This window comes from Neolamprologus brichardi, chromosome 14 (assembly GCF_056152115.1).
Source record: "Neolamprologus brichardi isolate AB-2024 chromosome 14, ASM5615211v1, whole genome shotgun sequence".
NCBI lineage: Eukaryota > Metazoa > Chordata > Actinopteri > Cichliformes > Cichlidae > Neolamprologus > Neolamprologus brichardi.
In genome coordinates this window covers 36,854,014-36,867,950 of record NC_142117.1, presented here as the reverse complement: position 1 = coordinate 36,867,950, position 13,937 = coordinate 36,854,014, and the positions used below count along the sequence as shown (strand labels likewise).

General features: G+C 46.9%; 1 protein-coding gene across 1 annotated transcript in view; it reads left to right on the top strand.

Annotated features, from left to right (window-relative positions):
• The window catches only part of ece2b (endothelin converting enzyme 2b), a 32,159-nt gene extending 18,492 nt beyond the window's left edge, over positions 1-13,667 (top strand). The window contains exons 3-19 of the mRNA XM_087851275.1: positions 1,535-1,670; positions 2,120-2,335; positions 2,472-2,596; positions 4,095-4,241; positions 4,456-4,521; positions 4,601-4,789; positions 7,629-7,771; positions 8,953-9,067; positions 9,869-9,979; positions 10,073-10,171; positions 10,435-10,512; positions 10,879-10,982; positions 11,486-11,596; positions 11,964-12,031; positions 12,518-12,708; positions 12,786-12,881; positions 13,161-13,667. Of these exons, the coding sequence (XP_087707401.1) occupies positions 1,535-1,670; positions 2,120-2,335; positions 2,472-2,596; positions 4,095-4,241; positions 4,456-4,521; positions 4,601-4,789; positions 7,629-7,771; positions 8,953-9,067; positions 9,869-9,979; positions 10,073-10,171; positions 10,435-10,512; positions 10,879-10,982; positions 11,486-11,596; positions 11,964-12,031; positions 12,518-12,708; positions 12,786-12,881; positions 13,161-13,337 (2,172 nt within the window). The 3' untranslated portion in view covers positions 13,338-13,667. The remainder of the gene's footprint in view (positions 1-1,534; positions 1,671-2,119; positions 2,336-2,471; positions 2,597-4,094; positions 4,242-4,455; positions 4,522-4,600; positions 4,790-7,628; positions 7,772-8,952; positions 9,068-9,868; positions 9,980-10,072; positions 10,172-10,434; positions 10,513-10,878; positions 10,983-11,485; positions 11,597-11,963; positions 12,032-12,517; positions 12,709-12,785; positions 12,882-13,160) is intronic.
• The last annotated feature ends 270 nt before the right edge of the window (positions 13,668-13,937 follow it).

Below are 13,937 nucleotides of genomic sequence, written 5' to 3'. Positions count from 1 at the left end.
ATACTTGGATCTGAGTACTTGCCGATACAGAGTACAAAAACCGATACTTCTACCACACATACACACACACACACACACACATACACACACACACAAATGCAATGAATTGGAAGACAGGTTTTATTTTATTCTCTGCCGATAAAAAATAAAATCTTAATAAAAATGACCACAAAAATTTCAAGTGAAAAATAAGCACTTCTGTTAAATTATTGCAGAGTGTCCACATCGTAATTTAACAAAATATCACTGAACTATTGGCACTGTCTCGAGCTTTCAGAATAATAAATAAACACTTCTGTTTGGAATAAAATAAATACAAATTAGGTTTGAGAATAAAATAAACTTTTAAATTGTTGCAGAGTGTCCATATTGTAAACAAACAAACAAAATAACGAAAGTATTGGGCATTGACGAACGAACTCCCCATCTGCCCGTGGATCATCAGTCCACTGTGCTGTTAAACCAAGGACTGACATCGCGCACACACTGCTTGTGTTTACCTCTTCAGAAAGTTTTGGCACCATTATCTCCCTGATGTGTGGGCGGCTGGGAATTTCATATCGCGGCTCGAGTATGCTGAGAAGACGGTGCAATCCTATGTTTTCCACGACCGGCATTGGCTGGTCATCCAGAGCGATAAAATGAGTCAGAGCCTCTGTTATTTTAACTGCCCGTGGATTTTCTCTTGACATTTTTCTTCGCTTTTCCAAAACCTGAGTTAAAGTTGGCTGTTCCACACTGCTGACATTTTGTTTAGCCTAGCTACAGCAGCCTCCAGTTTCTCTTTTTTATCTGGAGCCGCCAGTCTCACTCGCCTAACCCTGTGCCTGTTTAGCGCGGGATGTCCCCCTAGTGGCCAATCTAAAAAACTACAACAGAAATGACAAGCCACCCTCTGATTAATGAAATAAGTTAGTATCGGTTCATGGTATCGGTTAACTTTTACGAGTATGAGTACACACACATTTTACAGTATCGGCCCCGATACCCGATACCAGTATCGGTATCGGTGCATCCCTAACAATAATTATTTGGGGCATGAAACGGGAAACAGACTCTCTCGTTTGTGGACGTTTGATCTGCAGCCTTGGTTTGTTAACGTGTTGCACAAATGTCTTGATGCATCCTCAATCATCCAGGTGAGTAATCACACAATGTGAACCAGCCTGAAGTCAGGCCGACCTGCTCCGTGTGCTCGAGCAGCCGCTAGGATGCGCTGCAGCTCTCTGATTACTGTGCTACAGTAAACTTCATAGCAGCTCCAGTACGATCCTACAGGTGGCGTCGCTCATCCCTGTGTCCACATACATCCATGTATAATCCCAGTAAATGGTAAACAGACTTACCCCTAACCCTGACACTGGGACATGCAGACCTTGTGGTCGGCGCTCTAACTTCACCACAGCTCTTCTCAAAACAGGATTCAGAGATTTTCCAGACTGAGATTTGAAGACAGTTTTCCTAAATGTGGATTTGAGCTTAAATATGACCATTACCTGGATCATGGATGGATGACCCTGTCTTTGTGTCTCAGGTGGGCTTCAGGAAGGGTGGTGTGGACATCCTGGGGAGGAGGACTCAGCTGGAGGTCCTGCTCTCAGTCCTGCTGCTGGCCGCCCTCCTGGCTCTACTGGCCTGCCTGGTGGTCCTGGGACTCGGCTTCAGCTCAGGTGACGTATCCCTCCTTCACTCCTCTACCTCCTTTTTCCTTCAGTTCTTGCCTCCTTTCCTTCCCCCTTTCGGTGACCGTCTTGCTTCCTTGGTGTTGGCTTCTGTTGCTGCTCCTCCTTAACCTTCACACCTTTGCCTTTCCATCTCTGTGTCCTCCTTTCCTTCCCGATGCCCTTCTGTCCACCTCAGCCTTTCCTCTCGTTCCCTCCTCCCCCACGTTATGGATCGTTCCCACGCCTCCTTTCTTTTGTTTCTTTGTCTCCATCTCTTTTTCCTTTCTCCTTCCTTTCTGTATATTTATCTTTTCTGCCTCCATGATAACCTTCATGACGTCCTCCTGACTGTCCCTACGACGTCCCCCCCCCCGGACTGCCTCCTCACCATCTCTCATAATTACAACTCTTTTCTTTGACCTTGAGTTTTTTTTCTCACCCATGATGCTCTGCAGACAGTGGGCGTGGCCTGTGCCTGTCGGAGGCCTGTGTCACTGTGGCCAGTCAGATCGTGGAGGCGATGGACCGCAGCGCCGACCCCTGCCAGGACTTCTACCAGTTTGCCTGCGGAGGCTGGATGAGGAAGAACCCGCTGCCTGACGGGCGCTCGCGCTGGTCCACCTTCAACAGCATCTGGGAGCAGAACCAGGCGCTGCTGAAACACCTGCTGGGTACGGCGGCGGGCGGCGAGACAATGGTCTCGCTGCTGGCTTCACCCTGTTAACACTGTGAAACGTTACTGTTACGAGCGCGCGGCCGGCTTTCTAAACGTGGACTCTGACCTTAAAGTTTGTTTTCATTCTTTAGAGAACGGGACGTTTAACGGCAGCAGCGAAGCAGAGAGGAAGACTCAGTCCTACTACCTGTCCTGCCTCAACACCCAGAGGATCGAAGAGCTCGGAGCTCAGCCTCTCATAGACCTCATCACCAAGGTACAGCCGGTCACCATGGCAACCGCATCACTCAGGCAAATTTGCTCCAAGTGTTTAAGGTTGGAGACAGAAGTGAGTGAGTTTTTGTCCTGCAGAATGAAACGCAGGAGAAACGAGACATTATTGTTTTCATCTCTTTACTGTAAAACGACTTTTTCTTTTGGACCCTCGGCATCTTTGTGGTTGGTGGAGAAAATCCTTTTTCATTTATACAATACTGAGGATATTTGGTATGTTATCATAACAAATGACCACAACGGTTTAATTTTGTGTTGTGAGTCAAGCTGCTTAATCAAATGATCCCAAAGTAAAGGACATGGAGCGATCGGCAGAAGTCCACACTCGGGAATGGGAACGTTGTTGTTCCATTTATTGCACATTTATCGTTACAATACAATACAAGTTTATTTGTATAGCACGTTTAAAAGACCAGTGGTACACCAAAGTGCTTTACAATAAAAACAGGAAAATTAAGACAATAAATAAAAGACTATTAACAAAGTACCACATACGTCATCAGGTTAAGGGCACTAATTATACAACAATAAAAGGGAATATAAGAACAAAGTTACTAAGAACAGATATAGCTAAAAGATAAAGTACATAAATAAGAAATTGAACCAAATATAAAACGGGGACGCTAACTAGATGGAAAAGCTATGTTGAATAAATGAGTTTTTAAACGGGATTTAAAAGATAAAACGGAGTCTGACGCACGGATAGCGATAGGAAGGTTGTTCCACAGATTCGATCGCTGTAGCTCAGAAGCTTCCCAAATCAAAACAAAACACAGAAATCTGCACGATTCAACACAAAGTGTGTGAAAAGCAAACGTGTTATTCCATCGTGTGTTTTTGGAAACTTAATGAACACTATAAACATGATTGTTGGCCCAATCAGCGTGTTCTCGCTCTGCTACGACTTCAAAGTTCCTGTTTGATCAGTTACAATAAAATGTATTATTTATTTTATTTATTATTATTACAGTAGTTTCACCTGGACCCTTTATCACAGGACTGTAGCAGCATCTTTGTGTTAAACTTTGTAATATTTGTTTAAAATCTTTACTTGGTTTTATTCCAGTTTTTAAAAAAATCATTTCTTTTAAGCTTTTATTTTGAAGTAATCCTGTGCTTCCTTCCTGTAGGATGTTTCCTAATTGGAGTAAAATGAAACCATTTATATGTAGCAAAATCAATAATAAAGTATCATCAGCGTACAGGGTGAGGATTCAGTCTGTAAACACACAGAAGTGATAACGTCAGTTTTATTTACACGCTTTCATTTGTTTTTCCCACCGAGTCCAGCTCAGAGAGGGAGCAGCTGATAGGTGGGTTTCCTTTGCTGCAGGGTCCTCACTTTATCATCTACAGCACGTTTAGGTTTGCCATCAATATATTGACAGGAAATGGGATTTTGGATGACGGTGTTCTGTTAGCCTCCGTGGATTTCCACGTTTCTGGTTTGTTGTTCCAGTAAACATGTGAACTGTGTGCAGATTGGAGGCTGGAACATGACGGGCCCCTGGGACAAAGACAACTTCATGGATGTTCTGAAGGTGGTCTCCGGTCCGTACCGAGGTCAGCCGTTCTTCAGCGTCGGAGTCAGCGCCGATCCCAAAAACTCCAACAGCAACGTCATTCAGGTGAAGCAGAAACACCTGGTGACACGTTCAGCCACGACCCACTGAATGAACGTCTGTCTCAGTAAAATGTTTCCTCTTTAACTTAAACTATTTCATACTAGAATATTTATGCTTCTGCAGATGTGTTTGCTTTTTGTGTTTGTCTGCGACGGCAGAAAGAGAAGCTTTCAAATGACTTCTGTGCTGTGAGTCACCGTGTCGATCTCTTCTGCAGGTGGACCAATCAGGGCTCTTTCTGCCATCCAGGGACTATTACCTTAACAAGACAGCCAATGAGAAGGTAAGAATACCTGGAGCGGTGTACCTCTTCCAGTGACATGTTGACTTTATTGAAGCTTAAATAGAATAACTTCTTCCAGGTGTTGGTGGCGTACCTGGACTACATGGTGGAGCTGGGGATGCTGCTGGGGGGCGAGAGGAGCTCCACTCAGGCTCAGATGCAGCAGATTATGGACTTTGAGACAGGGCTCGCCAACATCACCGTCCCACAGGACCAGCGGCGAGACGAAGAGAAGATCTACCACAAGGTCACCATCGCGGAGCTGCAGGTGAGGCTGGCGTCCTGATTGGTTTCTGTGTCTGGTTACATCACGGCCCTCTGTTACTGAAGGAACCTGGTGATGTTTGGCCAACATCTGAAAGACGTGAGGGTTCAGAGCCTCTCCTCCCACATAGGTTGTTTCCTCTGAGGTTGGACAGGAAGTGAATCTTTACCTGTGTCCATCTGGCTCGTCACGTTTCTGTGTCGTGGTTTGAGTCACAAGGTCTACGTGGAGTCACAGATGTGAACGGAGGCTTCGGTTCTTCACTTTGTGTTTGATTGGCTGTCATGTTCTGAAACGGCGTCACGTGTGCAGAAAAACGTTTGCTGGAAATATTCAAAAAGTCACCGAGAGGTTTAGAAAGAGCTTCAGAGACGCGTCGAGCAGACGCAACCTGACTCTAACAGAATCAACATGAAAGCAGTTGGACAAAAGGTCAGAGGTCAGGGCTGTCAGGGGTGATGGAGACAAACGGACGGCCGATGCTCATCGGTCTTTATCAGCGTGACGCTTGTGTGCGTCCTCTTTCCTGCTGCTAACTGGGTTTGGGTTCATTTCCTGAGGTCAGATCTGATTACAGCGTTTGTTCTGCAGCGCTCAGACCGTGCGTTTGTGTTTTCTCCTCGCGTTCCTCTGACGCGCCCTCCTGCCATCTTCACGGTGGCCACAGTAATACAGCAGATGTGTTTCATTGTTGGCGCTGTGGCTCTGATGTCGTGGCGGCGCAGCCTCTCTGCTGCAGCTCTCTGTCCTCCAGGGCTGCAGATGCTTCGGGGGTCCCCATGGCGACCGTTGCCATGAGTCGTTGCTATGTGACTGCACCTCTGAGAGAGGGAGGGAGGTTAGATAACAGGTTATTATATAAACATGGTTGATGTGAAGATAGACCTCAGCAGTCTGGACTCTTCCTCCTCTTCGTCTCTTTTCTGTTTTTTACCACATTCATTTTAATTCTTTCATTTATTGTTTCAGATGCTTTGATTTTGCTTATTGAAGCATCTAAATTTATATTTTTGCACATTTTTTAATAGTTCTGTTTCACAGTGTGAAATGAAGTGAAAATGAGAAGCTGATATATTTCCTGCAGAACGAAAGAACAAACTCTGCAGGCTGTACAGTACTGTGCAAAAGTCTTGAGTTAATGTAAACAGGCAGACTGAAACATGAAACATAGCACATGAGACAAAGTTTGTGCATTTCTAATGATCTGAAATTGAACGTTTGGTGTGAGCAGCTCTCTGTGACGATCTTCAGTTCTCCAGGTTTCTTCTTTGGATGTTTCTGCCGTCTGTTCCCTGTCAGGATGAGCCCACACTGCTTCAGTGATGCTGAGGTCCGGCTCTGGGCAGGCCCATCCCTGACCCATAGAAATGAAACTGCAGCCAATCAGAAGCTTTCCTGTATTCGTGATGGCACTTTTCTGAGTTCATAAGTCATTGTTTTTAGCAAAGATCTCCAACACCACCGACTGACACGCAGCCCAAACCACGACTGAGCCTCCTCCGTGTTTCACAGACTCTGTGCACTCACTGAGTGTGCACAGGCCTGGCTGCTGCGTGTAGGTAACACAGGAAGGAAGGTGAAACTGCTGATTTGTGATCTGTTATGTCAGAGATGCATCCGTGTTCCACCTATGCATTGCAGTATTGTGGGGGTCTAGAGGCCCACTGCTCTGCTGTAGCAGGGTGAAAGGCGGGGCACACCTGGCCCCGTCCTCAGCCCGTCGCACAGTAACGCAGACCCAGAAACCCGTTGGTGTCCACGCCTACGGCCAGTGCGGGAATGTCACGTAGCCTCACACAGGACGGGCAAACCCAATGACCTCAGCCGGCTGGTGGATTCAGACCCTGGACCTGTTGCTGTGAGGACCGCTGCTGCGCTGTACACAACCCTGTGGTGAAGTCATGTTGTTTAGGGCCCTCTGCTGTGGAAACTTTACGTGGGCTTTGCTGATCGGAGAGCAAAACATGTCAAAGCTGTGAGCTGCTGCTTTCTGTGCCATTGTCTTAAAAAAGCCTCCGCTCATTCGCTGTGGTGTGTTTCCTCCCCGCAGAGTCTCCACACTTCAGTTTTTGACTTTCTGACTGTTTGAAGCTGAAGCAAAGCAGACAGCAGGGATTAGCTTTCCATCTCTGCATCTCCCCCCCGGGTAGTGCAGTCTGCTCCCACACTGAGGATTACTGCTGACAGGCAGGCAGCCCTGTTAAAAGCCCCACTGCTCTTTCTCACAGACAAACAGGAGCTGCTAACTTTGAGATGCGCATGAAGTCAGAGCCACATTTGTGGAACGTAACTCCAAATTATTTGTGCAAAATTTGCCTGTTTTTCATAGCGCAAATTTAAAATATTCGCTAATTATTTTGATTTTATTTTTGCGACTAAGTAGTAAGTTGTAAATCGAAATGGTATTGTTTGGGGTGGTAGCTTGGGTTATACCTGTCTCTAACCCCGGCAAACACACAGGGCTCGAGTGTAAGGCCTTTATATGCAGCGCAAACTGACAGTGTATCTACACCGTGTGCATGCAAACACACACGTGTACATAGGTGTGAATGCAGATGTGCCTGCTGGTCTGCAGTGTCAGACTCTTTAAACACACTCTGATGTCTCTGCTCGATGTTCGTGGTTATGTTTTTTTTATTCTTTCTGGATGTTAGCGTCTCCTTTGGGATTCTCTGTTTTACTTCCCTCCTTTGTTCTTTTCCCAACACTGTTATCCTCCTGACTGGCTTCACCTGCGTCCTTGTCCTTCTTCAGATGCTCCTCTGTCTCATTTTTCCCGCTGATTGGTTCATTGCTGGGGTCAGTTTTATTGTGATGTGTCCCGATGTGTCTGCCTTTCCAGCTGCTGGCTCCAGCCATCGACTGGTTGGACTACCTGTCGTCCTCTCTGTCTCCTCTGGAGCTAAACGACACCGAACCTGTCGTCCTGTATGCCAAAGAGTACCTGCAGCAGGTGTCGGAGCTCATCAACAAGACAGACCGCAGGTCAGCCACTATCCACTTCACCCCCCCCACAGAGGTAACACACAGGTCTTATTGACATGAATTGTCAGACTGTGCTGCTCTCATGAATGAAGTGCAGGTTTGAGCAGCTCCGTGACTCTCACTCAGAGTGAGACTCACATCACAGACACAATTAATCATTAACCAGCCAAATTTTTTGTCAGGTAAATGCATTAAAAACCTTCCCCGTCTAAAGCTTAAATAGGTGAACAACAAAACAGTAGTTAAGTTGTGTGAAGTATACCCACCGCTGTGAAGCCGGACATTTGAGCACTGGTGTCTGTGGGGACTGACTCACTGCTGCAGCCTGAGAAGTGAGAGGGTTAACTTTAGAAATATGCACAGATAAAAAAGCCAAATCACACACCAGCTAAAGATACGGAGCTTAATAACTGTGAAACAGAAATTAGGATGACTACAATTTCTAAAGGAATAACTTCTCGAGTTCATTTTTTAAGAATGAACGTCAAAAAATAATCAAACACTTATGTCTGTGTTTACGTGCATCTGGTAACACTCCTGTCAGCCCAAACACTATAAACAGAACAACACTGACTGCTGAGTTCTGAAAGTTCTACATTAAACCTGTACAAACTTCTTATTCACCAACATGTCCCACAGTGACGTAGTCCCTGGCATCCATCCAGGGTGCCAGGATGGATGGATCCTGCCCTGCCCTGCTTATCCTACCTCTGCTTGCCCTACCCTGCTTATCCTACCTCTGCTTGCCCTGCCCTGCTTATCCTACCTCTGCTTGCCCTGCCCTGCTTGCCCTGCCCTGCTTATCCTACCTCTGCTCTGCTCTGCCCTGCTTATCCTACCTCTGCTTGCTCTGCCCTGCTTGCCCTGCCCTGCTTATCCTACCTCTGCTTGCCCTGCCCTGCTTGCCCTTCCCCTGCTTCCCTGCCCTACCCCTGCTTGCCCTTCCCTGTTTGCCCTACCCCTGCTTCTCATGCCCTGCTTGCTCTGCCCTGCCCTGCTTGCCCAGCCCTGCCCTGCTTGCTCTGCTCTGCCCTGCTTGCCCAGCCCTGCCCTGCTTGCCCAGCCCTGCCCTGCTTGCTCTGCTCTGCCCTGCTTGCCCAGCCCTGATTGCCCTTTCCCTGATTGCCCTGCTTATTAAATCTGCCTGGTTGGTGTGTAATGAGAAGTGTGTGTGTCTCCAGTCTGCTGAACAACTACATGATGTGGACATTGGTTCAGAAGAGTGTCGCCAGTCTGGACCAACGCTTCGAGAATGCTCAGGACAAACTGCTGGAGAGTCTTTATGGGACCAAGAAGGTACAGAAGCTTCAAATACTACTGCCACTGCTGCTGATACACACATTAGTGTTACTACTGCTGCAACTGGTAATCCTGCTAATGGACCAATGTGTGTTTGGATTATTGTGTTTCTGACTGGGACTAACGCTTTCTTTTTTAACTCCTTAAACTGATGGTGCATTCAGCTGGTGTCAGAATAACTGGAGTTGTAAGTTGTAATATGGTGTTTGGTTTCCAACCAGTCGGTGCCCTTCAAGTAGAGTGACCTCAGTTAGCTAGAATATTGTTTATTTCAAGGAATGCTTAAAACAACCTGGAAACAGCAATCAGTGTGTTGTTTAAACATTCTGACGATAGAATACTGTGCATCGTGTTTAAAATTTATGTTGTTTTAATGTTACAACTTAGACACACACGAACACAATAAACTCAGAGCTGGTCTGATCATTACTAAGGTCATGTCTGAAACCATTCACTCGTCCTGTGGGTTACAGTTTTGTTTGTTTTTTTACAGTTTTTTTACTCACTGTTTTTTACTGGAAAGTACTTGGTCAGCCATGTTGTTTTTAAAGTACTCTATAAATAAAGTTGGATTGAATTGGTTAGCTCATGCTTAGTTTCATGTGTTATGCCAAGGAAGGAAGTGATACCTTAGTTGGAGCCAACTGGTTCAATCATTCAGGACTGGTTTCAACAAGCAGCTGCTTCTTTATGCTAATACCAATCTGTAGCAGGTTAACTGCTTCTAACTGGTTGTGGACTCACCTGCTCTGGTCTAACTGGGCCTAGGAGTTTGTAACTGCATGTGTTTTGTCGTAGTCCTGTACGCCGCGCTGGCAGACCTGCATTGGGAACACTGACGACACCCTGGGCTTTGCGCTGGGAGCGCTGTTCGTCAAGGCAACTTTTGACAAACAAAGCAAAGAGATTGTGAGTCACTGAGCCGGCCCTGCCTTCGGAAACTTCGTCATGAGGTCTGATTGAGGTCTGGTTAGTTTGAGCTCACTCGCTCATCTCTTACAGGCTGAAAAGATGATCAACGCCATCCGGTCAGCGTTCAAAGAAGCGCTAGACCAACTCAGCTGGATGGACGACCAGACGAGACAGGCTGCAAAGGACAAGGTCCACACAGACACACAAACACAGCGCATACGCAACTTAAAGTTTGTACCCTTGGGGTTTTGAAATATAGGAGAAAGAAAATGTTGGTGGTGGTTAGGTTTACAGACGGGTTAGGCTACCTTAGTTGAGCTTAAAGTGCCCGATATCCCATAATATAACAGTTTCACTGTAAATAATATCAACAGCACAAGGAAAAGAGGCAGAAAAAGGCTGAAAATTAGGAAAAGGGTTAAAGACCGATTTGTCTGTGTGCTCCTCGTTAGGCAGATGCAATCTATGACATGATCGGCTTCCCAGAATTCATCCTGGACTCCAAAGAGTTGGACGATGTTTATGACGGGGTGAGTGAACACTGCTAAACATCGCTCGGTCCTCTGCAAACCAACCCAAGTAAGTGATGGTGGCTATCCCGCCCTGGCTCCCAGAGAGCCAATCAGTCACATCACACGAGACGTCACAGGGCTTTGAAGTGGCAGCACCAAGAAGTGCTCCAAGAAAGACGACTGGTGGTAATCAGTTGTCTGCACAGCACACACTGAGGGTTGAAACACTGTGAAAGCCGTCCTAAATCCGATTTAGGACATTTGCAAATAAATGTTTCCTGCAGACTCTGAATGTCAGACTCTAGATTTACGTTTGGGTGGTGCTGTGCTGCCCCCTGCTGTTCAACTTAATGTATTCTAACAGCTTGGGTCTGTGTGTTTCAGTATGAAGTGTCAGATGACAGCTTCTTCCAGAACATGTTGAACTTCTACAACTTCTCCGCTCGAGTGATGGCCGACCAGCTGAGGAAGACTCCCAACAAAGACCAGTAATGCACACGTGCATCAGTGCACACAGAGGTCACTAATACACGCCGACATCAGGAGGCGCAGCTACACAAATATACAGGCGCACACGTCCTCAGGGGTCGTACTCACAGTGTGTAACCATCAGTTTACATTATTTATATTATTTATTTTTTATATTATTTTACCAATTTAAACCTACACATCAAAAACTTTTAGTTAACAAAATGACAGGACAAGAGCTCGCATTAAAAACAGGCTGATGGAGGATTTTCACTATTTTATTTATGAGGTCAGAGGTAGCTGTGCGCTCAGTCTGTGGAGCTGATTATGAGACTTACGTCACAGTTTAGTTTCTCATGTGCACGTTTGGGGAAATGAATTGGCCGGCCCCGGTAAAGGTCAGAGGTCCCTGAACATTTATACGGTATGGCTGGACCGCAGATTAACTCCTCTCCCTCCCCTTCCTTTCTCTCTTCCTCTCCTCCTCCTCCCAATCCTTCCCTTGTTTCCTGTCCTCCTCCAGATGGAGTATGACTCCTCCTACAGTTAATGCCTACTACATGCCCACTAAGAATGGCATCGTCTTCCCTGCTGGGATCCTGCAAGCTCCCTTCTACGCCCACGACCACCCCAAGTCTGTTTACCTCAGTATCTACCTGTCCATGCGTCTGCCTGTCTGTCTTTACACTTTCACACTCTTCAGGATGCTGTTTGCTCTTATTGTTGTTGTAATGAGCTCTGCTGACTGTAGGGGGTGCTGGCAGGACTTTAGACTTTCAGTTTGTGGGTGTGGCTTAAATCATCACTGAGTTTGGGCATAAAGTTCTGATTAAGTGCTGATCCGGTCATCCGCACCATGTATGTGTGTGTAAATATTTAAAAATACTAATTATAAACTTTATAAAACGTGTTTTTTATAAAGAACTTCCAGACGAATCGCAGCTGCTTCTGGACTCGGTGTGTGGGTAAACATTTTGACTGCTGTGTGTTTGTGTTTTCAGGGCACTGAACTTTGGTGGAATTGGGGTGGTGATGGGCCACGAGCTCACGCATGCCTTTGATGATCAGGGTGAGTTTCATGAATTTGATTCACTGCACTCAGTGTGGGCGTGACGGTGTGTTTATTCTGAATTGGGATGATTATTAACGGACGGCTGCAGACCTGGCGGCCGACCGTCGTTCCTGTTGTGCGGCTTTGAAGTCTGATTGAAGTCAGCTGCCCGGGGCGCACATGCAGCTGACGTGTTGTGATGTCAATTCAGATTTGTCCACGTGGTCTTAGAAACAGGCAGGCGTGGGGACGGACCCTCATGCTCACCGCTGGGCTCATAGATCTGGGTTAGATTAGACATTTGAGGGGACTGAGGAACCTGTTTGTGTGCCAGTAATTCCATAATTTACCTCAAAATGAACTAAACAAACCTAATGAGCTGGAACTAAATCATGTTTAGCTTAAAACAGGAGCGTGAAACATTAAAGAATTGGAGAGCCACAGACGGTAATCCTGATTACCTCAGGAAAGTACCAACACAGCTGTGGTCCTCGTGTCCATCAGGTCGTGAGTATGATAAAGAAGGAAACTTGAGGCCGTGGTGGCAGAACTCGTCCGTGGAGGCGTTTCGCCAGCGGACCGAGTGTATGGTGGATCAGTACGGCCGCTACACCGTCAACGGAGAACACATCAACGGAAAACAGACACTCGGAGAAAACATCGCCGACAATGGGGGGCTAAAGGCCGCGTATCACGTGAGTAGGACCGCAAACCGCTGCAGCAACAGGTCAACACCTCGCACTAACCCGCGTGTTGATGCTTTCCTCCTAAGGCCTATCGGTCGTGGATCCAGGGAAACGGAGATGAGAAAAGACTTCCTGCTGTCAACCTGACCAATGACCAGCTTTTCTTCGTTGGATTTGCCCAGGTGAGACGCTGCAGACAAACGAAGCTCAGCTATTTGTTTTTTCAGTTAGAGATCTAGACCGCCAAACCTAAAGGGGATTAGTTCATTCAACTCAGAAAATGTCAAACGCCATCCGTTTCCTGTTACCGCTGGTGTCCCCCAGGGATCTGTCCTCGAACCTCTTATAATAGTCGTCTACTTCCTGTTGCTCAAAGGAAGTAGATGATTGCGAGACATTTGATTTAAAAAATGAAAGAAAAGAGATTTGTCCCTTCTCAGATTTCTGTTCTGTTCTTTTAGGTGTGGTGCTCAGTTCGGACACCAGAGAGCGCTCACGAGGGCCTCGTGACTGACCCCCACAGTCCTCCCCGATACAGAGTCATCGGCACGCTCGCCAACTCTCCGGACTTCAGCCGCCACTTTAACTGCCCCGATGGGACACCCATGAATACGGGGAAGCGCTGCGAAGTTTGGTAGTCAGACCTGAAAGGACCAGCTCGGGGTGGAGCAGGAACGGGGGGGGGAGGAGTCTGTCAGCTGACGGGTTGACGGGCTCGTTAGTGTCTTAATTAGAGTTCAGGTTCTTTCATGGGGTGGGGGGAGCAGGTGTAGTCTTCAGCTTCAGTTAATCTGTAACTTGGTGACGATCAGACTTACTTCCTGTCTGGAAACTAAACGGACTCGGTGGACGTCACAGACACGACGGACTGACGAGGAAGAAGCCACGTGGGCGGTGTCGATGATTCCTGCTTTTATCACGTTATTGATTCATAGTGTTGTTAATGGGCTTTGGTTTGTGTGTGTGTGTGTGTGGGGGGGGGGGAGGGGAGGGGGGGGGCAAGGTGTTTCTGCGCAGTGTACCAGGGGCACGGAGAAAAGTTGTCGTACCATAGGCACGAGGAGTGTGTGCGTGTGTGTTTGTGTGTGTGTGTGTGTGCGTGTTTTGTCCGTTGTGTGAAAGAGCTCTATAATTCCACCCCCTATGACATCACTGTGATGACCTCATACAAAGTTGAACTGTTACATAATCAGTCATGGCTGTGTGTGTGTGATTGGCCACTCAGTTATTGAGGAAGC